Below are 24,227 nucleotides of genomic sequence, written 5' to 3' on the forward strand. Positions count from 1 at the left end.
TCATAAAGATTTATAATGCTTCAAGTTTCTATAGCTTTATGTATCCAAAACTACAATTAAATGATAAGTATATATCATTTCGTAGTACTTTAAATCAAATTTTTTTTTTTATTTCATTAACTAATGTTTGTTGTTTTACTTATTTTATTTAAAATATTTGGATTTGATAGCATAACTTCTTAATTTTTTATGTATTTAAAATAACTGTGAAAGCTCTATTTAGTTAAAGTGCTCGGCTGTTTTTTTTTAGTGGAAAAAAAAAATATCTGACAGAAAATGCAAGATAAATGCATTTTAAATTGTTAATGTTTTTAAACATAATATTGTGACGTGATTATTAGTTAATTTTTGTATACTTAAAAACCTTTTATTATTGTGCATTAGTATCTTTTGGATATGCATGTAAGTAGTTTATATTTTGATTGGTTATTTTAATTTGTGTTTTACTTTACATTTTTTTAGAATTCAGAATTAATAATTACAAATATTATATAGTTTTATAACAGTCGCATTTAATACTATATATTGTATCTATTATTAACTATTTATATATAGTAGTTGTTCTTATCTTTAGTAAACACATATATTATATATACAGGGTTGCCAAATGTTTTCGGAAAATTTTATCCAGGTTTTAAAAATTTCTTCCAGATTTATTAAACTACACGTTTTATGATCTATTTTTAATTCAAAATTAAGTTTAAAGTAAAAAATCGTGTTGAGTACTATAACAACATTGAAAAGATACTGTAAAACTACTTTGAATGTGTTTTTTAATAAAAAACTATTTTTGATGATGCCAAGTTTTTTAATATATACAATATATTTTTTGTGTCAAATCAAAATTTTACTACTAACATGTAAATGTTGTTTAAAATTCCAGGTTTTTTAGTGATTTTTGTTCAAAAATCCAGGTTTTTTAGCCTCAATTGTTAAATTCAAGGATTCCAGGTTTTTGGCAATTCTGATATATACCTACCTACTTTAGTTTCTATTATTTTCTTACAGGATTTATTTTTTACAGAGTTCCGTTGAAGTGTGGTAACATATGTTAGTTTAATAAAGAAAGAATATAGTAAAAATTTGTTATTATCATTTCATTATTAGTACAAAAAAAAAAACCAACTAGTTATCATTATAAATATTTTATTGGTAGCTGTTAATTTAATAATCTAATTCAATTGGTTAAAACATTGGTTAAACTTTTTATTCAATGCAACTATTTTAAGTAATTCATTTTTAAGTTAACTAAAGCTTGAAACAACTTTTGTTTATTTCTAAACACTTATGGAGAACAAACTTGGAACATTTTATCAGTTTCAATTTTCATTGAGTCTTTTAAATCTTCTTCATTTTGATACTTTTGCTTTGACTTATTCATTTTGTTAGTATTGTCTACGAAGTTCTGTTTTGTTTTACCAACTTAAATCTATAAAACATAGTTAATAAATACTTGTAAAAGATCTATGAAACAAAGATACACGAAAAAAAAACTATATGTTAGGTTTGAAGTTTAACCAAAAAAGCTATTTGTTTGAAAATTTTCTAACAGAAATGTCCTGGATATATTTCCATAATTTCTTTCTGTAGTCTTCATTTGCCTCTTTGAGAAGATTTTGCAATGTTGTATTTTCATTTTTTAAACTTATCTGTTGTTCTTTTAGTATTTCAATGTTCTGAAAATAAGTTATTATTGTTAACAAATTGAATAAGTATGTAGCTAGTTTAATTATAGAGGAGAGACATCACGTTTAATATTTTGAAGAATTGCCGACCATAGTGAAACTGATAAAAATAGAAATCTGTTCAACTTCTTTTTTAACTGTACATACTATAACATTTCAGAAATTTTACGAAACTTTAGAAATTTAAAAAGAGGCAAACAGAGTGACCTAAATAAATATTCAAATTCATTTAATGTAAGAGAAACACTTAATCTAATTTTTGCTTGGCATATTCTCACTTAACTTTTGTTTATTTTAAGGACGCTACAATTTAACCTCTATTTTAAAACTAAATTAATAGATAATAATAATTTATAATAAGTCATAACTTCTTAAGCATATTTCAAAATTCATAACTTAGTATGTAATTTATAATTCATTTTTTTCTTTGAAAAGGATTCAAAAATTCTGTCGAAAAGCTTCGTGTAAAACTAAATATGCAATTTTTCATCATTTATCTTATGTTACAAAAAATAATTAAACATAATTTTTTTATACTAAAATATTTTATTTAAACTGTATTCAAAAAAGTTTATGCATTTAGAACTTGTTTAACTTTATAAAATTTTATATTGTATTTAAGAAAATTCAGCATCTTATGAATATAGATAATGTATTACTTTTTTAATTTGGTTTTTCAATCTTTTGTCTTGTTTTTATTTAATAAACATTTGTGAAATCATACAAATTAAAATACCAACGGTGTCTTCTTCTGCACGTTTTATAGTCATGCTTTGAACAAATAGATACGCGGTGCTAATTTGTGATTTCAACTCTGATAACTTGTTTTCAAGTTCTGCAGTTTGTTCATCAAACACTTTTCTCACTCTTAACAGCGCTTCTGAAGTCATTTTATCTTCATTTATCTTCAATTTTCCTTTACGAGAACTTCTAAGTATCTACAATTTTAGTGAGTTTTAAAAATAAACCAAATTTATGCTCTAAGTTTTCAATGACTCTTTATTTCATTAAGTTTATTGAACATGGAAAAAAAAGGTGCCCAAAAAACACTTTGGTCCAAGGACCTGAGTTCACGAACAGACCTCTCGGTCATCAAGAACACACATTACTAAAAGTAAAAAAAAAATAAAGTACAAATGTGCTTTTAATTATTTAGTTGTTTACTTAATAACTATCTTAAAAAGTCATCTTAAATTTATTAATAATTTAAAACTACCCTATGAACAATTTTAAATTAAGAAATAAGCAAAAGTATTTAATAGTTATTTCACTAAAAAGTTGATCTTTAGTTTTAAATTAAAACAAAAAATATACGATTGAAAAATATATTTTGATAAAAAAATTCCTTAAGGCATAGGGAGTGGGGTAGGGCACTTTTATATTGTATAATACTTTATATTGTATTTGTATAAAGATCTTTAACATAGTAGGTTATTGTTTTTTTACTGTTTCTAAAAATTAAAGTTACTTTTTAAATGTGATGATAAAAAGTAGGAGAGTTTTATAGCTTCCTTATGGAAGAACTAGATTGGAAAAAAAATCTATCTTATTTACATAGTTTTACCAATCGTTCTCAAACTTTCTCAGTCTAGTCTTGAATCATTAACAAACAATCATGAATGTACGTTTGATTCAAACATTGAGTAAAAAATATTATAAATAAATATGTTTTTATTTTGGTTATACAATGCCAATTTCTATATTTGTTTAAATTATTACTATACGACTTGTTCTTATAATGCAAAGAAAACTTGAGTTTTATTGGTTAAGAAATTAAAGAGAAGATAGATTTTAATAAACTCAAAGTTGTAAGAAAAACCGCAATGAAAATTTATTATCCATACGCTTAAATCAGAAACTTTTCACAAAAAAGACTGTACCTGAAAGTTTATTAAAAAATTAATTGTTCTACAAATAGAGTATTTTATAGTACATAACTTGAGCTTTTACATAAAGGCTAATAATAAATTTTGTAAAAAAATATTGGACCTCTCCCGTGGCAACGCGTTGTATTTTTGTTAGGAGCTTTGAAAAAAACTACCATAAAAAAATCCCCTAACTTAAAACTTTTGTCTTGATGTACAAATTAAATATTTTATTTACAAACAGGTTTCAGTGACAAAATGATTGCGACCTTTTTAAGTAAAAAAAAATAGTAAACAAGTTTACTATTAATAGTAAACCAATAAAGTTTATTATCTATTTTACTTGAAAAGGTCGCAATTTTTTGTCACCGAAACCTGGTTGTAAATAAAATATTTAATTTGCGCATCGTTATTTAATAAGCACTTTACATCTCAGTAAATTTAGCAATCTTTTTTAGTTAATACAAATAACTATATAATACTTTAATTCAAAATACCAAAAATAAAGGTATAATTTCTTTAAATTTTTTTAATAAGTTGCTGCAGGTGAACACGTAAAAGGGGCACCTTGAAAGTTCTCCAATATAACTTATCAGTCTTATCAGAACAACTGCTGTTGTTCAACCAATGTAGTCTTAAGTCGTTATACGTGAAAGGTCTACTTTTTCGAATGTAAACACTGACTTCAGAACAAATTGCGACACAGCTTTCTGATTGTTTTAATTACTAAATCAACTTAGCTCTCAGGGTGTTGAACAACTACTGATATGGCTAAGTCTGCTTCAAGTACCAAAACTCAGGTGTTTAACATCTACTGGTGTTAAACTATGGCTAAATTTAGTTGTTTGATACGCTCAAATTTATCGTTTTTCGTAACTTAATTCTGACTTCAGCATGAGTTACTGAGATACAAAAACAGTTTAAAAGCTAGTTTATTAGCGCCCGTTCAAACAACTTACAAGCTCTAATTTGTAAAAGGCGTGAGTTTCTCTTTTATCGTTACATTTGTTAAATCTAAAAATGGTTGTTGATTATTGTTTATTACTACAGATTAAACTTAGATAAGAAAACAATTGTAGTCTTATTACTAGTATTCCGTAGGTTATTACTAGTGATGTACCGGACTCACTATCCGGGTCCGGGTCCGGCCGGATATTACCATTTTTGTTTGATATCCGGATCCGGCCGGACTCTAATTTGAAAAAAAAGTCCGGATCCGGTTCCGGCCGGATCCTAATTTGAAAAAAAAGTCCGGATCCGGGTCCGGCCGGATCCTAACAAAGATCCGGCCGGACCCGGACCTAGTTAGTAAAAAAGAGCATACTGAAAAGTATTTTTTCAAAAACAACCCCTGTGTAAATTAATAAGAGTCATTTTCGTCAGTTAAAATTAAACACCTACCGTGATTGGCTCATTTTGTACACGTGACTAATTTACATTTAAACTATGAAATAAACATTTCAGAAATGCAACTCTTTACATATGTTGTAAAATTCAAAACTTTGGAATGAATACTTGCATTATTTATTGTTTAAAAGTGAGCTCAGAGAATATTTAGAGTTAATACGGGTTGAATGTACAAGCCAATAAGAATCATATGACGAAATTTTTTGAAACTAAATACTGATGCAACAAAACATCAGAACATGACAGGCAGTTTATATGTAAGCAGTTAGTTAGTTTGGTGTGCAGCTTGAAGCAACAAAATATCTTGAACTTTTTTGTGAATGCTTATTGTAAGTAGTGTTTTGTTTTAAAAGTGAATATTTCAACAGGTGTTTAATTGTTTAAATATTTAAGCCAGGTTTATAGTTTAATAGTTTATTAAAATTTTTACAGTTTCTTCTTTACTAAAAGTTTTATTTAATTTTTATTTTATTGTTTTAAGTCTTTTGATATAGATTTAAATAGCTTCCAGTTTTTAAAGTGTTACCAAAGTAGTTAATAATTTTGTATATACTAGTATTTCTTGTTGTGTTTTATATAAAAGATTCATCACTCAAAACTGTCCTGTCTGATTATAGAAAGTAGTCTCAATTAGAATTTAGTATTTGTTAGATATTAATTAAATAAGGTAGGATTTAATTATGATGGGTAGTACTAATAAGTTAAGTGTACCACAATCAGTCCACAACTTTACGACCAAATTGTCAACCTTTGCTAGCTGTTCTACTGATTATTAGGTTAAAGTATTTCTTTTCAGTTTTTAAAAACCTCATTCTGACTCAGGTTTGTTTATACTTACTCTAGCTAGTTTTATTGACTTAAACAGTGGCAACCCTGCTAGTTTAGAAATTTTTGGGAATTTTAGAAAATCTTGGACTGCCTCAGGCTAGTTTAGTTTTTTATAAAAACTCAGGCTAGTTTTCTTTTAGATTTTGAATGAGTTTAAGCTGATCCAGTTTTCAATATTTTGTGATTTTCTAGTTAATTTTGTTCCAGAACTTGATTTCAGATTTTTAATTGTAAATAACACATGAATTTGTCATTCTTGTGGCTAGCTGTTCTACTTATTATTAGATTGAAGTTATTTTTTTCAGTTTTTAAAAACCTCATTCTGACTCAGGCTAGTTTATACTAGTGTTTACCGGACTCACTATCCGGGTCCGGATCCGGCCGGATATTGCCATTTTTGTCTGATATCCGGATCCGGCCGGATACTAATTTGAAAAAAAAGTCCGGATCCGGTTCCGGCCGGATTCTAATTTGAAAAAAAAGTCCGGGTCCGGTTCCGGCCGGATTCTAATTTGAAAAAAAAGTCCGGGTCCGGTTCCGGCCGGATTCTAAATTGAAAAAAAAGTCCTGATCCGGGTCCGGCCGGACCCGAAATTGTTGGTCCGGTACATCACTAGTTATTACATACTAAGACTACTACAGATTAAGCTTACACCAATACTATTTAGTTTAACGACCGACGATAGATTTAGCTTTTAGTTTAAACTAGTGATGTACCGGACTCACTATCCGGGTCCGGGTCCGGCCGGATATTGCCATTTTTGTCTGATATCCGGATCCGGCCGGACTCTAATTTGAAAAAAAAGTCCGGATCCGGTTCCGGCCGGATTCTAATTTGAAAAAAAAGTCCGGATCCGGTTCCGGCCGGATCCTAATTTGAAAAAAAAAGTCCGGGTCCGGCCGGATCCTAACAGAGATCCGGCCGGACCCGGATCTAGTTAGTAAAAAAGAGCATACTGAAAAGTATTTATTCAAAAACCAACCCTGTGTAAATTAATAAGAGTCATTTTCGTCAGTTAAAATTAAACACCTACCGTGATTGGCACATTTTGTACACGTGACTAATTTACATTTGTTTACATTTAAACTATGAAATAAACATTTCAGAAATGCAGCTCTTTACATATGTTGTAAAATTTAAAACTTTTGAATGAATACTTGCATTATTTATTGTTTAAAGTTGAGCTCAGAGAATATTAAGAGTTAATACGGTTGAATGTACGAGCCAATGAGAATCATATGACGAAATGTTTCAAACTAAATAATGATGCAACAAAACATCAGAACATGACATGCAGTTTATATGTAAGCAGTTAGTTAGTTTGGCGTGTAGCTTGATGCAACAAAATATATTGAACTTTTTTATGAATGCTTATTGTAAGTAGTGTTTTGTCTTAAAAGTGAATATTTCAACTGGTGTTTAATTGTTTAAATATTTAAGCCAGGTTTATAGTTTAATAGTTTATTAAAAATTTTACAGTTTCTTCTTTACTAAAAGTTTTATTTAATTTTTAGTTTATTGTTTTAAGTCTTTTGATATAGATTTAAATAGCTTCCAGTTTTTAAAGTGTTACCAAAGTAATTAATAATTTTGTATATGCTAGTATTTCTTGTTGTGTTTTATATAAAAGATTCATCACTCAAAACTGCCGTGTCTGATTATATAAAGTAGTCTCAGTTAGAATTTAGTATTTGTTAGATATTGATTAATTAAGTTAGGATTTAATTATGATGGGTGGTACTAATAAGTTAAGTTTACCACAATCAGTCCACAACTTTACTACCAAATTGTCAACCTTTGCTAGCTGTTCTACTGATTATTAGATTAAAGTAATTTTTTTCAGTTTTTAAAAACCTCATTTTGACTCAGGCTTGTTTATAATCACTCTAGCTAGTTTTATTGACTTAAACGGTGGCAACCCTGCTAGTTTGAAAATTTTTGGGAATTTCAGAAAATCTTGGACTGCCTCAGGCTAGTTAAGTTTTTTATAAAAATCAGGCTAGTTTTCTTTTAAATTTTGAATGAGTTTGAGCTGATCCAGTTTTCAATATTTTGTATTTTTCTAGTGTATTTTATTCATGGACTTAATTTCAGATTTTTAATTGTAAATAACACCTAAATTTGTAAACCTTGTGGCTAGCTGTTCTACTTATTATTAGATTAAAGTTCTTTTTTTTCAGTTTATAAAAACCTCATTCTGACTCAGGCTAGTTTATACTAGTGATGTAGCGGACTCACTATCCGGGTCCGGCCGGACATTGCCATTTTTGTCTGATATCCGGATCCGGCCGGATTCTAATTTGAAAAAAAAGTCTGGGTCCGGTTCCGGCCGGATTTTAATTTGAAAAAAAAGTCCGGGTCCGGTTCCGGCCGGATTCTAACTTGAAAAAAAAGTCCGGATCCGGGTTTAAGTCAATAAAACTAGCTAGAGTGAGTATAAACAAGCCTGAGTCAGAATAAGGTTTTTAAAAACTGAAAAATTACTTTAATCTAATAATCAGTAGAACAGCTAGCAAAGGTTGACAATTTGGTAGTAAAGTTGTGGACTGATTGTGGTACACTTAACTTATTAGTACTACCCATCATAGTTAAATCCTACCTTATTTAATTAGTATCTAACAAATACTAAACTCTAACTGAGACTACTTTCTATAATCAGACTCGACAGTTTTAAGTGATTAATCTTTAATATAAAACACAACAAGAAAAACTAGCATATACAAAATTATTGATTACTTTGGTAACACTTTAAAAACTGGAAGCTATTTAAATCTATATCAAAAGAGTTAAAATAAAACACTAAAAATTAAATTAAACTATTAGTAAACAAAAAACTGTAAAATTTTTAATAAACTATTAAACTATAAACCTTGATTAAATATTTAAACAATTAAACACATGTTGAAATATTCACTTTTAATACAAAACACTACTTACAATAAGCATTCACAAAAACGTTCAAGATATTTTGTTGCTTCAAGCTGCACACCAAACTAACTAACTGGTTACATATAAACTGCCTGTCATGTTCTGATGTTTTGTTGCATCAGTATTTAGTTTAAAACATTTCGTCATATGATTCTCATTGGCTCGTACATTCAACCGTATTAACTCTAAATATTCTCTGAGCTCAACTTTAAACAATAAATAATACAAGTATTCATTCCAAAGTTTTCAATTTTACAACATATGTAAAGAGTTGCATTTCATGAAATGTTTATTTCATAGTATTAATGTAAACAAATGTAAATTAGTTATGTGTACAAAATGAGCCAATCACGGTAGGTGTTTAATTTTAACTGACGAAAATGACTCTTATTAATTTACACAGGGTTTGTTTTTGAAAAAATACTTTTCAGTATGCTCTTTTTTACTAACTAGATCCGGGTCCGGCCGGATCTCTGTTAGGATCCGGCCGGACCCGGATCCGGACTTTTTTTTCAAATTAAAATCCGGCCGGAACCGGACCCGGACTTTTTTTTCAAATTAGAATCCGGCCGGAACCGGATCCGGACTTTTTTTTCAAATTAGAGTCCGGCCGGATCCGGATATCAGACAAAAATGGCAATATCCGGCCGGACCCGGACCCGGATAGTGAGTCCGGTACATCACTAATCACTAGTTTAAACTAGGCATCCTAATAAGAAGAAACCTAAATCTTTATCAGCGAGCAGTATTAAGTATACCAAACGTGCGCAAACAGCTTAGAAATCTTTTAGGTACTAGCAATCTTATCAAATAAGTAATCCGAGCTAACACAATATTTGACCAACAAAGTTTATTAACGCAAAACCACAATGCGATATTAGAGCATTTCAATAAGTTATCAAAATAAGTTTCTTAGCAGAGTATTAAAAACTAACACTTTTTTGACGATCTAATGTCTGTCTATGAATTTCCTCTCTTCTTGCCCTTAGTTGCTCAATAACGTCCATTTGAACATCTTTACCATTTACAAATGCTTTATTATTTTCGATAGGAAAGTTCACATCTCTAAGAACTTTCCTGGTAAATTCATTATATATTTACCAGCAAGTGTTTTACCACTTCTTTAATAAAAAAAAAATATATAATCTTAAAGAAATTGCTAACTTTGAAACATTAAAAAAAGTCAAAAACACAAATATCACAAGAACGATAAGGTGTATAAAAAAACATTAGGTTTAAGCCATAGGTGGTCAAAGATTTTTTACAAAAATTAACGTTGACCTCTATTTGAATTGTAAATTCATATACTATAAGGTGTTTCATACATAAAAAAGCTGCGAACTAATTCAGTTTTGTTCAATTGTTTTGCTGAAGAAGAATTTGAAAGTACTTTAATGAGTATCAAATAAAAACTTTGTCGTTTTTTATGGAGTAAAATAGCTTTCATATAGTATTAAGAAAAAAAACAAAAAAAATACAAGAATAATTGACATGCCTAAGGACAATTCGAGAATCTTGTATATTTTTATAATGTTACTGTACATAAAAAAACGATCTTTTAGATACAGTTAGTTAAATAAAACACAAACGTATAAAAGAGAAATTTTTCATAGCTGATTTTCACGGAATTTTGAAAAAATTACTAAATGTCTATATTTTTCTTCATTTTTTTATCAATTAAACTCTAAGTTTTAGGAGATTTTCCGTACATGAAAAAAGTAACATTTTAACAATTTTAATAAAAATTAAAATTAGATAATCTTATGAAGAATAAAAAAAGCTAATCACTTGTTTTTTTTTTAATATTTTTTAATTCAAAAATTTTAAAAGCTTAAAAATAATTTTTTAATATTACTTAAAGTTAAAGTGAGACAGTTAGAAAACGATTGCTTAAAAACTGTAGAGGATTCCAAAATTTTTTAAAATATTTTTTTTGTCTTTTCACTTCGGTCCTTCCATAAGGAACCTTTAAAACTTTTTGACTTTCTACCTTAATACCTCAAAAATTGATATAAATTAAAAAAAACCGTAAAAATCAACCAAGTCTGAAATAAAATCAACATCTAATAAAGTCCTTTACTCTCCTGGTAAAACAAAACTTGACAAAGTTGTAACAATTCAAAACCATCAAAGCAGAACATTATAATTATAATATTTATGAAAAAAAAAACTAAAAATAAATTGTAGTATTTGATTATTTATTTCACAGGTTTTTAAAGTTATTTATGTTTTATAGTACTTAAAATACAAAAAAAACAACTAATTTTCGTAAGTTTACTAAGTTTCAACGTTTAATCAGAACAAACAATATAAAGCACATAGCAAAATTTTTAAAGAATCACAGAAATATATATGTTTTATAGTTTATTCTCAGAGCTTTTTTGAGACTCCGTAGATCTGTTCTTAAATTTATTTGTGAGCAGTGAAACGCCGTTAGTCGGAATAAAGTTTTTACACAAAAACATCTGTGGTATATATTCCGATAAGCTTAGCTTATAAGGATCTCCAGGATTTAACGCCTTTTAACGTTACATCTTATATGTTTCATAGTAGATATTTTAATAAAAATTAAAAGGTTTTTCAAAATATGTTTCTTATAGTTATTCTTTTTTTGGTATGTCCCTGCTCAATCCAAAAAAAAAGTAATAGACTTATATTTTGCTTATAAATTATATAAAAATTTGTACACTATTAACTAATGGAAACCAAATCTGTATAAACTATATTTATTCTTTTGTCAATAAACATTTTTATGACTACTTTTTTTCATGATTAATGAGGCATCAATTGTTAAATTTGCAGAAAGTGTTAAGTGTTAATCGAGATTTATTATCTTCTAACGTATAACAAAACCAATATTAATTAAAAGGATCATCAGTTACAAAAAACGTTTATTCAAATAAATTTATTAGTTACGTATTAAAAAGTAAACGTTTCTATGTGTAGAAATTCATATGGCAAACAAAAATCTGTGAACGGCAAATACTTGTTTACGCACATGTTCACTAATCAAGAAATACTCGATTTTATCTTATTTCTAAACTAAGAACACTAAACCAATTTAAAAAAAAAAAACAGTGTTCATTTTTTTAGGTTAGACTTATGGTTTTATATAAGTATAAAAATTTAGACATGTTATCAAAAGACGTTTTTCATAAAATTGACGTTTTGTTTTTCAAAAAAAATTACTAAAAACTAAACCAATAAAAAAACTGCTTTAAATATTTTGATCGTTGTAAGACTACTTTACATATAATTGCTTTTAGTCAATATTAAAAACAACTTTGGTAACTTTTCACTTTGGTAACACTAAATTTTTCAGTACAACTTTAAGAGTGTTTTTATAACTAAGTACGTAGCAAGTTTTTTGCGTAAAATGTTTTTTTAGTATATTATGTAAGTATATCTTTTAAAATCTAACGAAATCATGAACTTATGTAATTCTGCAGCTAAGGCAAGTGAATAAATATTTTTAAACGCTTATGCTATGTTAGAAAATAAAAAAATATATTTACCTAGCTTTCTCTAATTCTCTTTCAGCATCGTCATGGACTTTTCTCCTCCTTTCAATATTATCTCTTATATCCAATAGTGCAGCCTCTGTTTCTATTAATTTACTTAACTCTGCACGCATATCGTTGTTTAATTGTCGCTGTAGTTATATAACTTGTTATAAAACATGTAATATAACATGTTAAAAACATCCTTTTATTAAATGATATAAATTGCTACTTGTAAGCTTAAATACAAACGATTTAAGAAAATATTTAGTAGTTTTTCCAGTGCTTCACTACTTATTTTTGGTCAGTTTTAATTTTCTTCCGTTTTCAATAAAATATAATCAACATGTTTATATATTTTTAAACTTAGTCTGTCGTAAATTAGCCATTAATTTAAAAATTTCTTTAATTTATTTTAAAAAGTATGTACATACTCCAACGTTAGAAGTTACTTAAAAATTATTTTTTACTAAAAACTTGTTTTAACAAACATAAATAATGTTTCGACATTAGTTTTACATGTAAAAATTTTTACACAATGCTTTTTACACTTTATTTACAATACAAACTTGGGATTTCAGTTCTTTTTCTTGAGCTTCTGATTTTTTTTTTAAACTTGCAAAGTCTTCTTGAATTTTTATTCTATTAGCATTAAGTTGCTTAGCGTGTTCTGCTGAAATATCGTTGTTTCTAGCAAACTTGTTTTTTTCGAGTTCGAATTCAACCAACTGGTTCTCTAAAGTCAATATCTGAAATAGTTTACAAAAAGTAAATTTTTATCTCATGATAGACATTGCCTCATAAATTCCAAAATTTTTGCAATTAAAACTATTTTCAATTTGTGGAAAATGTTTACTTTGCAACCAAGGGGGAGAAGGCGGAATGGTGGAGAAATTAACTTAATAAAGTGGTAAAATTCTTAAATTAAAAAAATAGAATTGCAAAAATTTTGGAATTTATGTGGCAAAGTGCAAAGTCTGTGATGAGTACTATGTGGGACAGACAATTACGCCTTTTTCCCAAAGATGGTGCTCTCACAGACATAAATGGAAGAACATGACCACCAGCGAGACAAATGATCGAGCTGCACTCAAATTTCAATATGCCAACAAAAATTCAACATCGAGTAAATTCTTTGAAAAAGCATATTCAATCACCTTTAAAAACTCAACAAAGAAACCATACGAACTTAGATTACTTAGAGAGTAAATGGGTCAACTTTTTACAAGCACACACTAACATAAATAAAACAATACTGTCTTTTTATATATAATGGCAAAGTTATAAAACCAATAAGTTTACAACAATCAATGTTTTATTTAGATAGTTTTATTAAAAATAATTTTTGTTTCAGAAAAAAATTTAATCGTTTGTTTATTTGATAACAGTACTATTATTTTAAAAGCAATGGTTTAGGAAAAAATAGTTTGTTGTTTTAACTTTTTTATTTTATTTTTATTCATCGATAATACTTTTTCTTTAAGATGGGGAGCTTGTGAGAAACAGTTTCTTATTAAGATAATTTTTTATACTTACTTTAAGTTTTGTTTTACATTTATTTTCTATATTTATTCACCGATAATAATAATTTATATCAAATAGTTCCTTACTAAGATAGTTTTTTATTTAAGGTTTGTATCGGAAAAGTTTTTGTTTTTATTTTAATTTTTTTCAAATTTACTTTTACATACAAAAATATCATTATAATGTGCTAAAATCTTCTAAATCATTACAAATTAATTTTATTCACATTTTTAAATCACTACGTCATATTATATTTTTTCATTATTTTTTTGCTTAGTTGCATAAATGTGTTTTAGTTCCATAAGTTTATTGAAGACGGATGGTAAATCTGAAAACGTTTTAAACTAATGTAATGTACAATAAAAGTTTGTAGATTTTTCAAAACCATCATTTGATTTTTTTCTAAGTCCTTTTTCATATAGTATATACAATGTTGAATAATTTTTCTAGCTAGATTAAAATTTAAACCTTGAGTTTTGTAAATAGTTTTCATTTTTAATAAAGTGTTAAAAAAAAGTAAGAAAAAACTCAAAATTACTGATAAAATTGCAGTAAGATCTGAAATAAATAACGAAAATAAACAACAGTGCAGCTTACAACTAAAAATTTCACATTTAAATAAAAATAACTTAAAAAACTTTACATTAAAAAAGCGAACAGTATAATTTACATTAGCATGTTTATAATTAAAATATGAATATCATCATTATTATGTTTTATTGTGCAAGTGTTGGACTTGGCACCAGAAACCGAGCCGCTTAAACAAATATCATTTACTTTGAAGTAGATGCTTTAGAACAGTGGTCGGCACGGTGTACACTGGTGCAAACTAGTGTGCATGAAATTTCTATTAGGGTGCACGAGACTTTTGGGGTGCATGAAACTTATTTTGGGGTGAATAAACTTTTTTTTCGCGCAGAAACTAAATTAAAGTTTTATTTTTATGTTTCTACATTTAAGACATATTCAACCTTGATATCTAATTGACCAATTTGTTATTAATAAAACGACCATTTTTGTACTCTCCTAGTTCTATTCTGTTACCTTATATAAAAATACTTCCAGCCTTAGCCGCCCAAAAAAAACTTAGCCGAAGTGAGCAAATCTCATAGATTCTTAAAACAAAATAAAACAGTTAGTATTCTATTAATGTTTAATTTTATTAACTTTTATTGTTTAAAAGCGTTTTGCTACATTAAAAATCACTATATAAATCAGCTGAATCAACTGATATTTGACAAAAAATTAATTAGGCCAAAAAAATTCAATTATGTTTTACTTATAATAAAATTAAAGTATAGGAAATGTCAACAATATCAGGGCTGTCACATACTTAGCTCTCTAAGAGTAATTAAGTCTAGTTTTAAATCATGAAAAACCTAGACCAACTGAGGCTAGTTTAAATACATTACAAAAACTCAGCTTGACTGAGACTAGTTATAAATTTATTAAAAATCTTGGGTTTGTTTTGATATCTTTTAAAAATCTTCAACTGTTGCTTTACTTGAATTTTTTTAATTTGTAATTAAATATTAATATTTAAATAATTCAAGATCTATAAATGTCTAATTTTCATTGTAATTTAAATTAGTTTTTTGCTTATATATACCACTCTTTAAAATTAGCTTGTGTACTAAGTCTAGTCTTTAGTTACTCAGAATTATTTTCTGACTCAAAAAGTGGTTAACTAAAATAGTGTCAAACTTACTTGTTAAATTTTTAGTACTAAAACTCTGGTTGTTGTAAAAATTAGATCATCGATATAAAAAGTTTATTGAAATGGATAGGGTAAACTGGTAACTTTTAAGTTAGCGTTTAAAATTTAACTGGGTACTACCGAATTATTAGAAAAAAAAAAACGATTAAAAGTGTTTTCTTATTCTTAAACACTAGCGGCGCTAAAAAATGCAAATTGGGGTGCGAAAAATTTTAATTTTATGATTTAGGGTTCACGGATTCGAAATAGCGTGCCTACCACTGCTTTAGAAAACCTGTCTGTAATAAAACTTTTCTTTTTAAATCTGGCAGATACTTTTTGTTGTTGATAATTTGATAAAAAATCAATAATTAAAAGCAAAATTAAACCCTTTATGTTTCTTACTAATAGCAGTTTTTATTTCTGCTGAAAGAACTTTTTCTTCCGAAACCGAAATCTTAGTAAGTACATCAATAAATATACCAAAATTTATGCCTCTTCATAAAGTTTTTTGTTTTTAATATATGTAAATTAGGCATTTTGTGATAGAAAATAAATTATGATTTTTTGAGTTTGCATTCCCGTTAAATTTACACTTTTGGGTTTTGTTCAAAGTGCGAACTCAAGAGAGGAAGACTAACGTACTTAGTTTATTTATGAAATATAAACAGTTATCTTTTACTGCTAATCTATCATTTTTCAAAGTACTTATATTAAAAAAAAACCGTAGAACTAAATTAATTATTCAACATAGAGTTTTTTTTTACTTAAATTTAAATAGTTTTTGCATATATATTTTAACAAACTTGCTTTGTACATGTCTTTTACTAGCAACTATTTTTAACAATTAACAATTTTAGAACATCTGAAATACTAAATCATACCTACAAATTTAACTTAATGAAAATAACCTCAACTATAATATAAGCTACAGTAATTTTGTTATATAACTTGTTTAAACATTAACTGTCTATGTTGTCGCTATAAGTTCAGCTTCAGTTTTAGTATATATTTTTTGATGTTGAATTAATGCACAACTAGTCGCAAGTCTGGGAATTTATTCAAACAATTTAAACAAAACCTTATAACTTAACACATGTTAGATGGTAGAACATAAAGCAAGTAGAAAAATAACAAAATACTCTAAACTTAAGCAAGTCAACCTAATTTTATTAGTACAAAAAACTAGCCCAACTTTTAAAAGATATACTTAAACTAACCTTTTTCAGCCTGAGATTACTATAAAATCTCAAAGAAATCCTTAATTTTTCAATAATTTAAACTGGCTTGAGTAGCCTGAGTGTGTGACAACACTAAAAAAACATATTTATATTGAAACAGAACTTGAATAGCATTGTGCTGAAATTGCTAATTGTCCCTGCTTTGTGATAGTAGTAAATAAGTTTACAAATTAAGTAGTTGTAGCACTGCGAAGTTTAAGTTTGTAAAAGCACTATGACGTTTGCTTAACGACCAATTTTTTATACAAATGCTATTCTTGTTGTAGCAACGGAGTTACTGATGAACTCTGATGAATGACACATCGCTTTCTATTACTTTGAATTGAATAGAATCTTTGAGTGGAATTCAGTTAAGCGTTTGAACTTTTATAAATTTGTTGCTTTAAAAGAAAGTACTAAACTATAGATTAAACTTTGATGCTTATTGAAGAAAGTACCAAATTATTAAGTTATTCTCTAGCTTTATTAACTTTTTGTACAATTTGACTTGATTTAATACGTATTTTATAAATAACATTTGTTATTAAATATTGTATATTAAACTTTGTTGTGTAACTTAAACCAGTTGTTTGTAATTTAAGTAATTATTTGAGTGGTTACTATACTAATAGAAATGATTAAGACTAAGAAGGGCTTAAGACAAAAAAATAAGTTAACGGGTCTTGCAGATACTGAGCCAGCAGTATCTGCTGACTTCAGCATTTTTTATGTTGTTTTTGATAATTGTATCATACTCATTGATAATTACTTGTTAATGCATAACAAAACTTAAACTAACTTTGTTTTTTAAGTCAAAATTTTCTGCTTCAAACTCTTCTTGAAGTCTATTATTTTGTAGTTGAAGTTCTATCATGCTTTTTGAAACCTTAATATAAGAAATAAACCTTATAATAAATATGTTAGAAAATCATTAAAACATACATGTCAAACTGTTTTAAGGAATTTAAAGTATGTAAAAAACTTCACGCAATCATATACTAATAATACACAAAACTTTATGGTTGTTAAGTAAAACACAAAAGGTACTTTTTTCATAAAACTTGTTTGTTTTTGCTTTTATTTGGTTAAAACCAAAATTCATAGATATTTTTATTTATTGTTAAATTCAACTATTTGAAGTATACTCTAATTCTAAACATTTTTTTTTTGAATAAATGTTAGTAGTAATTAACTAAAGCTTCAAATATAAAATAATATTGAGACCCTCAACAGCTAAAGTCAAAAACAAAATTCTATTTAAAAAAACTTATATCGAGTTTCTTAAAAGTACATGCAAGTTTTCAATTATCTCTTGAGATACTATCTCGAACACAATCTAAGTTTAACATCTACAACAATGAATACGCACATTTTCCAAAAAAAAAACGCTGTGCTAAAAGTAATTTTTTACTTAGAAATTAAAAAATATGTGAAAGTAGTAAAACAAAAATTTTATTATATTAAATTTTGATAAAAGGAATACTAAAGGAATAAAATAAAAAAGTAAAAACTCACAAAATATTTACCAAACCATACATTTAATTCAAACATACTGCAATGTATTTAATGTATTTACAAATAATGCAATTGACATTCGCATACCTATTAGTTAAAACGTAGGAATAAAATATATTAAATAAAATGCTTATTAAGTTTAGATAAACGAAATAAATGAATTAAATAATTGAGATTTGTCTAGAACTAGATGCTTTTGAAAATGCATTTTAATGCAGCTTGTCGTTTTAGTCTAGTAGACACTTTTTGCTGTTCGCAAGTTCATAAAAGCTTTCCATATAAATTCAGTTTTTACCAACAGCTACTTGCATTTCTGCTGAAGAATGCTCTTCTTCTAGAATGACATATTTTGTGTGAACATTATAAATTATCTTCTTGTAAATTTTTACTGTTGCTACAAAAATTTATTTGATCAATCTCATCTGATGTAATATTCTCTTCTTCATTTGCTGCTTGCTGTTTTTCAAAAAAAAAAAAAACAGTTCGCTTATTTTAACACTTCTTCTTGGATTATTTAACTATTTTCATTACAAATGCCTACAAATTCATCGATATCTTGATGCGTGACCTTAATTGTAAAGTTCTTAAAATTTTCTAAAAATTAACTGTTGTAAAAGAGACAGCACTATAAAAATCAATTTTCAAGTCTGTTTTTAGAAAGGCATTTCAAATAGTTTTATCAGTAACATTCTTCCATACCATTTAAGCATAGTTAGCTGCATCTAGCATAGCTGCAGCGTTGCCATAACGAAAACTTACAGATCCTCTACAGAACTAAGTATTTTCTTTTTCTAGTAAACTTTTGGGTCAGTGTAGGTAAATAAAGATCATGTTTTCTTGAATACGCCCTGCTGGATGAGTACGAAGTACTATGCTTTTTTGTTTGCACTGCGTTTAAAGTGCGTACTCAAGCGGAAGGTTACTGTATTACCTGTCTTCGATGTTGAACATGTTTTTATTAGAGAAAAATAGTATCTTGTCCGTATAATATTTTATAGCAATAAAAATAAAAAAGTAAATTAATTTTTTTTTAGAAAATTAGAACAAACTTAAAATCAAATATATTAAATCTAGTTTCAAGTTATAATTATCACAATTCTAATTTTTACAAAATAAAGAGAAAAACTATTAAAAAAAAATAGAGAGACAAAAATATAAAAATTCAGAAGAAGAAGTATAAGAAGCAAAACTTCTCCTATTAAGTAAAACAAAATCTAATTTAAGACATATTATTTTTGAATTTCAGCCTAACTGTCACACATAAACAAGTAAAAAACTATTTTTAGAAAGAAGTACAAAAAGTGTGCACTATACAAAAATCATGACCTCCAGAAAGATATGGTCTTATATAAAGATTATTTAACTATTAAAGATATAATTATCAAATTAAAACAACATCTAATTGTGAAAGTTTTAGAATTTATGTAGTTTTGTGCTTAAACTGTGACAGTATTTGTGTGGGGTAGACTAAAAAAGTTTTCATAAATAGGTGGTCGTCAGCACATCGAACTAATTGGAAAAATAGGACAAAGTTCAAACATAAGTTTCTTAGATGGATATCCTATATATAGATAATCTACAAAGATAATCTAAACAACTTAAACATCGATGATGCACTGCACATGTTAGAGTAGGTTTCTTTTAACAGTGAAGTTTTCAAAGACTGATAATTAGAGATCAATTTTGAACTATTAAAATTAAATCAAAAATAAACTTAGCTAAAACACCATAAAGTGATATGAAATAAAAAAGTAAGTTAGTCAAAGTAAATTTTAAGATGTTTTATGTTTTCTATTTATTCTCTATTTTTCAGGGAAATACAACAGTCTTTAAATTTTTAGCTTTGAGAATTATTTAAAAAAATTATAAAGTATATCTAAAATCAAAAAAATATTGATTAACCTTACTTATTGTATTGTTAAATACTATTTATGAAATGTAATATAATATTTTGCATGTTTTATTATTATTTATTTAGCCATAATTTATTGAAAATGTTGCTTTTAAAAGTTTGAAAGAATTTTTGTCAGGTTAATTTTTGATTTCACTGTCTCTTTTCAAGTTAATATAAACGTTTGATAAAATTATAAACATGCAGTATATTTTTCTTTATAGATCTATATTTAGTTACTTTTTGTTAGTTTTTATTATAGATTTTAAGTTGGCAGTTAAAATGAAAGAACAAAAGTAAAAAGTAAGGTATGAACAGTAGTTAAAAAAAAGCGTTTAAAACTAACAGTCCACGTAAATTATTGAATAATAAAATGAGTCAAACTCTGATCCTACTAAAGTGCATGCTCAAACTGATTTATTTCTAGAAAAGTCTAAAGTTTTATAAAAAAAAACTAAATTAGAACAATGACAACAATAAATAAACACACTTAAATTTTGTCAGTGCAATTTTTTATAAAATATCATTTACACCTCCTCAGTTGACGCAATGAAACTTTATCGCAGCAATAAACAAAAATTTTACAAGTGATTCTTAATTTTTAAACTTGACAAATCTTTATCTTTTGTTTAGTAGTTCTTAAGAATATTTAATAAACTAGTAATAAAAGTGTTTTAAAAAATATAATCTGTTTAAATTTGAAATTATAACCTAATATAAAGATTCTCTAATTTTTGAACGAACCCTTAGTTTTTCTTCTTCACTTGCAACAAGTTTTGCAGACAGTTCGGATTTCGATTTTGAAACACTGCTCATTTTATCTTGTGATTGCTCTAACCTCTGAAAAAGTCGATCATTTCGCTCCCTTAGTTGTGTCTAGACAAAAAAAATATTTCATTATGTATAAATATAAACCGATATCAAATTTTTTAATTTACATAGGGTTGCTTGTTGACACACTTTGTGATTATCGTTATATAGTACAATTATTTAAAAACTACTTGTTTTTTATTTTACTTCAATTTTATTAAGTAGTTTAACATTTTTTCGACGTATCAACTTTTTATGAATTACATTTAATTTTCTATTCGAAATTATAAAAAAATTATTAAGTTATAATATACGCTGTAATATTTGTTTATTTGTTTTGAATTAAAGTACTTTGTTAGTTTTTCAATTTAAAAAGTTATAACAAAAGCAAATATATATTCATTGAAGTTTTAGTAAAAATGCTACAAGAAAAAATATACAAGGGTTCTACTAGATAAAAGATTTTTTTTTTTGTTATATATGTAAAACGGACATTAACTTTACGAAAATGGCTTGGTTTTATGGGGCAGAGTTTTATAAACGCTCACTATCAAGCCCAACTATAAAACCGCTCAGTTCGAAGACTTTTAATACAGATTTTGGTTTAAGTTATCAAGATTCTAACTATTAAAGAAAATTTAGGAAAAGTTACTTTTAGTAATACTATCGTTTTTTATCTTTTATTGCATACATACTTTGTTACTTTTAATATCTTGTGTAGTTTCATTTACAACTTTCATTTAACTTGCCCTTATTTTAATTCGTTTTAAACAAATATTAATGTTTTAGATAAAAAAAATTTGTTAAAGATCTTAAATAGGTAGTACGATTAAGACCAGAAAACAAACGGGCGCAGAATAAGCCGAAATAATTACTTTTTTAGGCTTAAAAAAAAACTACCGAACAATCATCATAACTTACAGTCTTACTTTAACATTTAAAAACCAACTTTATTCTAAGTTATGTTAAAACCAGTTTCTGTAAGTAATCATACTTTTAAAATCATTTGTTTTTATAGTTATTTTGCAATAACATATACTTTAAGGAGTATATTTGTAAATTTAGTGTATGTTTTCATTTAACTCCTTAGAGCATTTTTTGTTTAACATACGTTGTCTCCAGTAAGCTTCATAAGCTGGTCTTGAAGTTCAGACTTGGACATAATTCCAGGATTATCTTGAAAATCACTTACACCTATTGATCCTCTTGTCCTATACTGCGTCATAAGATCCTGCGAATAAAAATTTAATTGTAGGTTTGTGTTGTAATGTTTTTATTTACGTAGTGTTCTTCTAGTAAATGTTCTGGTTTACGACAAAACGACAACAATAATACTACTAAAACTTAATAAATAGCGTGTTTTTAGTAGTATTATTGTTGTCGTTTTTATCGTATTTTGTAATGTTCATTTTATTTAATTTAGTTTCAGGTAAAAATTTCTACTATTTCAAATGTTTTGGTTTTAGCAATTTTGTCTTATAAATTACTTCAAAATAGCTTAGTACAACTCAATTCTATTTTTAAACTTTTTCCAAACAGACTTTTATACTTTATGACGTAACTATTTTTAGCTAAACTTTTCAAATTCATTGTATATAGCTAAAATTACGCTATAATAAGTTTTTAGCAATATTATTCTGAGGATGCGCTAAACGAAATTAATTAATAAACTTTTTTCGAACATGAGTGAGTTATGTTTAAATTTTTTAGTTATATTTATACAAATAATACTTATAAGAATATTTTTCTCTATATCTTCTCCTACTTGATGTACTAACATTTTTATATTCCATAAAACTCTTTTTTAAATTAGCATAGAGAAATGTACTTATTTTTAATAATTAAATACTTCTTGGATTTTTGTAACTTTTAACTTTAACAAAAAATTCCCATAATTATCATACGAGGTTTTCAGAAACAAACTTTTTCCTACCTAGATTCAACAGCAAAATAGGTCATAAATCGCTATCCTACCAAGGAAGTAAGTTATGAATGAAGCTACCATTATGTTTTAAAAATATAAGTTATTTTGGAAAGTTCTAGGATGAACTTAAAAGTTATCTTTTAATTAGTGATTCTCAAGGTCATTAGTGATCATTCCTACTCGTCTATTTACTTTTGTTTAAGGAGTTAATAGTATTTGTCATTTAGTATCTAAATTTTTATTTATTTTTTTTTTATGTTTTTGTTTTTTTTGTTTGAAAGTTGATTTGTTTGGTTACAATAACATTGGTTTAGTCTAGGTTTTTAGCACTTTCTATATAGTTATTTTTAAGATTATTCTTTATGATAACTATTTTGAATTAAGTTCAGAATACTTACAAACTTTTTTTTTCTTGTGCCTACAAACGTTTTTTATAGCATGCAAATGTAAAGCAAACTTAAATTAAAAAATATTTTTTTTGAGAAAACAAAAAAATTAAATTCTTCTTTTTCATGTTTGCAAATGTTGTTTGCTTTTTATTATAACAGTTTTAGACTTGGACAAGTGTTCAAAAAAAGTTTATTTTAAAAAAGAAAGAAATTTGTTGCTGTTAATATCATTATTGTTTTTTTTTTTTTTTTCATATTAAATACATAAGTTTTACAGTACTTATCTTCATATTATCATTTATAAAAGTTAAGTTCAGTTATTGAAAAAATCCATCTTTTAAAGCTCTTTAGAAAATTTACAATAGTTTATGTACCTATTCAAATGTAAAATTAGTTTTACTGTTCAAGTTAAATTATCAAATAAATAAAATGTTACCTTTTTAGCACAAAATACTTATAAAAAATTTTTGTAAAAATATTTCAGCGTATTACATTTTACTTTCTTTAAAGAGGTTGTAACCTATAATTCCAGTATTCAGACGTTTGTTATTAGTGTTGTTTAACTCCTCTTAAAAGTTAATTTAAAGTTATATATATATTTTAGTTCTTATGTTACTAAACAAGATTCATAGTACATTATTAAACACAAAATTCAGTTAATTTTCGTTTAGTTTATTTTCTTTCATTTTTCATTTTGTTGAACTTATTGTTTTATTACTAAAGATTTAAATGATAAAAAACTATGTGTAATAGCTCGTAAGAAACTTTTTAAGCATGTGGTGTACGACTCAATAACCGAAAGATTCCTTTATACACCAGGTCCAAACTTTTTGAGCGCTTTTTTTTATTGTTCAATAAACAATATATTAGTACTACTCTATAAAACATCATTTTGCTACAAAGTTGTATAAAACCTTTTTTAATTATAGAAACAGTCTAAAACATTACTATTAATAAAGTTAACTAAACTAAAAAGTTTCAATGACTTTTATCACTATTTTATTTTTAAGATATTTGTCCTTCGAACACAAGTGTATTAAAGTT

The 24,227-nt window shown here is 26.5% G+C and overlaps 1 protein-coding gene across 3 annotated transcripts in view; it reads right to left on the reverse strand.

Annotated features, from left to right (window-relative positions):
- The window catches only part of LOC145835471 (coiled-coil domain-containing protein 78-like), a 77,382-nt gene that overhangs the window by 15,112 nt on the left and 38,043 nt on the right, over positions 1 to 24,227 (reverse strand). For 2 of the 3 annotated variants that reach the window (XM_082943079.1, XM_082943081.1), the window contains 9 exons: positions 21,982 to 22,101; positions 20,805 to 20,936; positions 17,454 to 17,540; positions 12,784 to 12,963; positions 12,230 to 12,366; positions 9,650 to 9,791; positions 2,426 to 2,623; positions 1,551 to 1,676; positions 1,301 to 1,405 (listed from right to left, as the gene is read on the reverse strand). In XM_082943079.1, coding sequence (XP_082799205.1) covers positions 1,301 to 1,405; positions 1,551 to 1,676; positions 2,426 to 2,623; positions 9,650 to 9,791; positions 12,230 to 12,366; positions 12,784 to 12,963; positions 17,454 to 17,540; positions 20,805 to 20,936; positions 21,982 to 22,101 — 1,227 coding nt within the window. The remainder of the gene's footprint in view (positions 1 to 1,300; positions 1,406 to 1,550; positions 1,677 to 2,425; positions 2,624 to 9,649; positions 9,792 to 12,229; positions 12,367 to 12,783; positions 12,964 to 17,453; positions 17,541 to 20,804; positions 20,937 to 21,981; positions 22,102 to 24,227) is intronic. The other variant, XM_082943080.1, reaches the window with a different exon arrangement.

Source organism: Thalia democratica, chromosome 5 (genome assembly GCF_965202585.1).
Source record: "Thalia democratica chromosome 5, ktThaDemo2.hap1.1, whole genome shotgun sequence".
In the NCBI taxonomy this organism is placed as follows: domain Eukaryota; kingdom Metazoa; phylum Chordata; class Thaliacea; order Salpida; family Salpidae; genus Thalia; species Thalia democratica.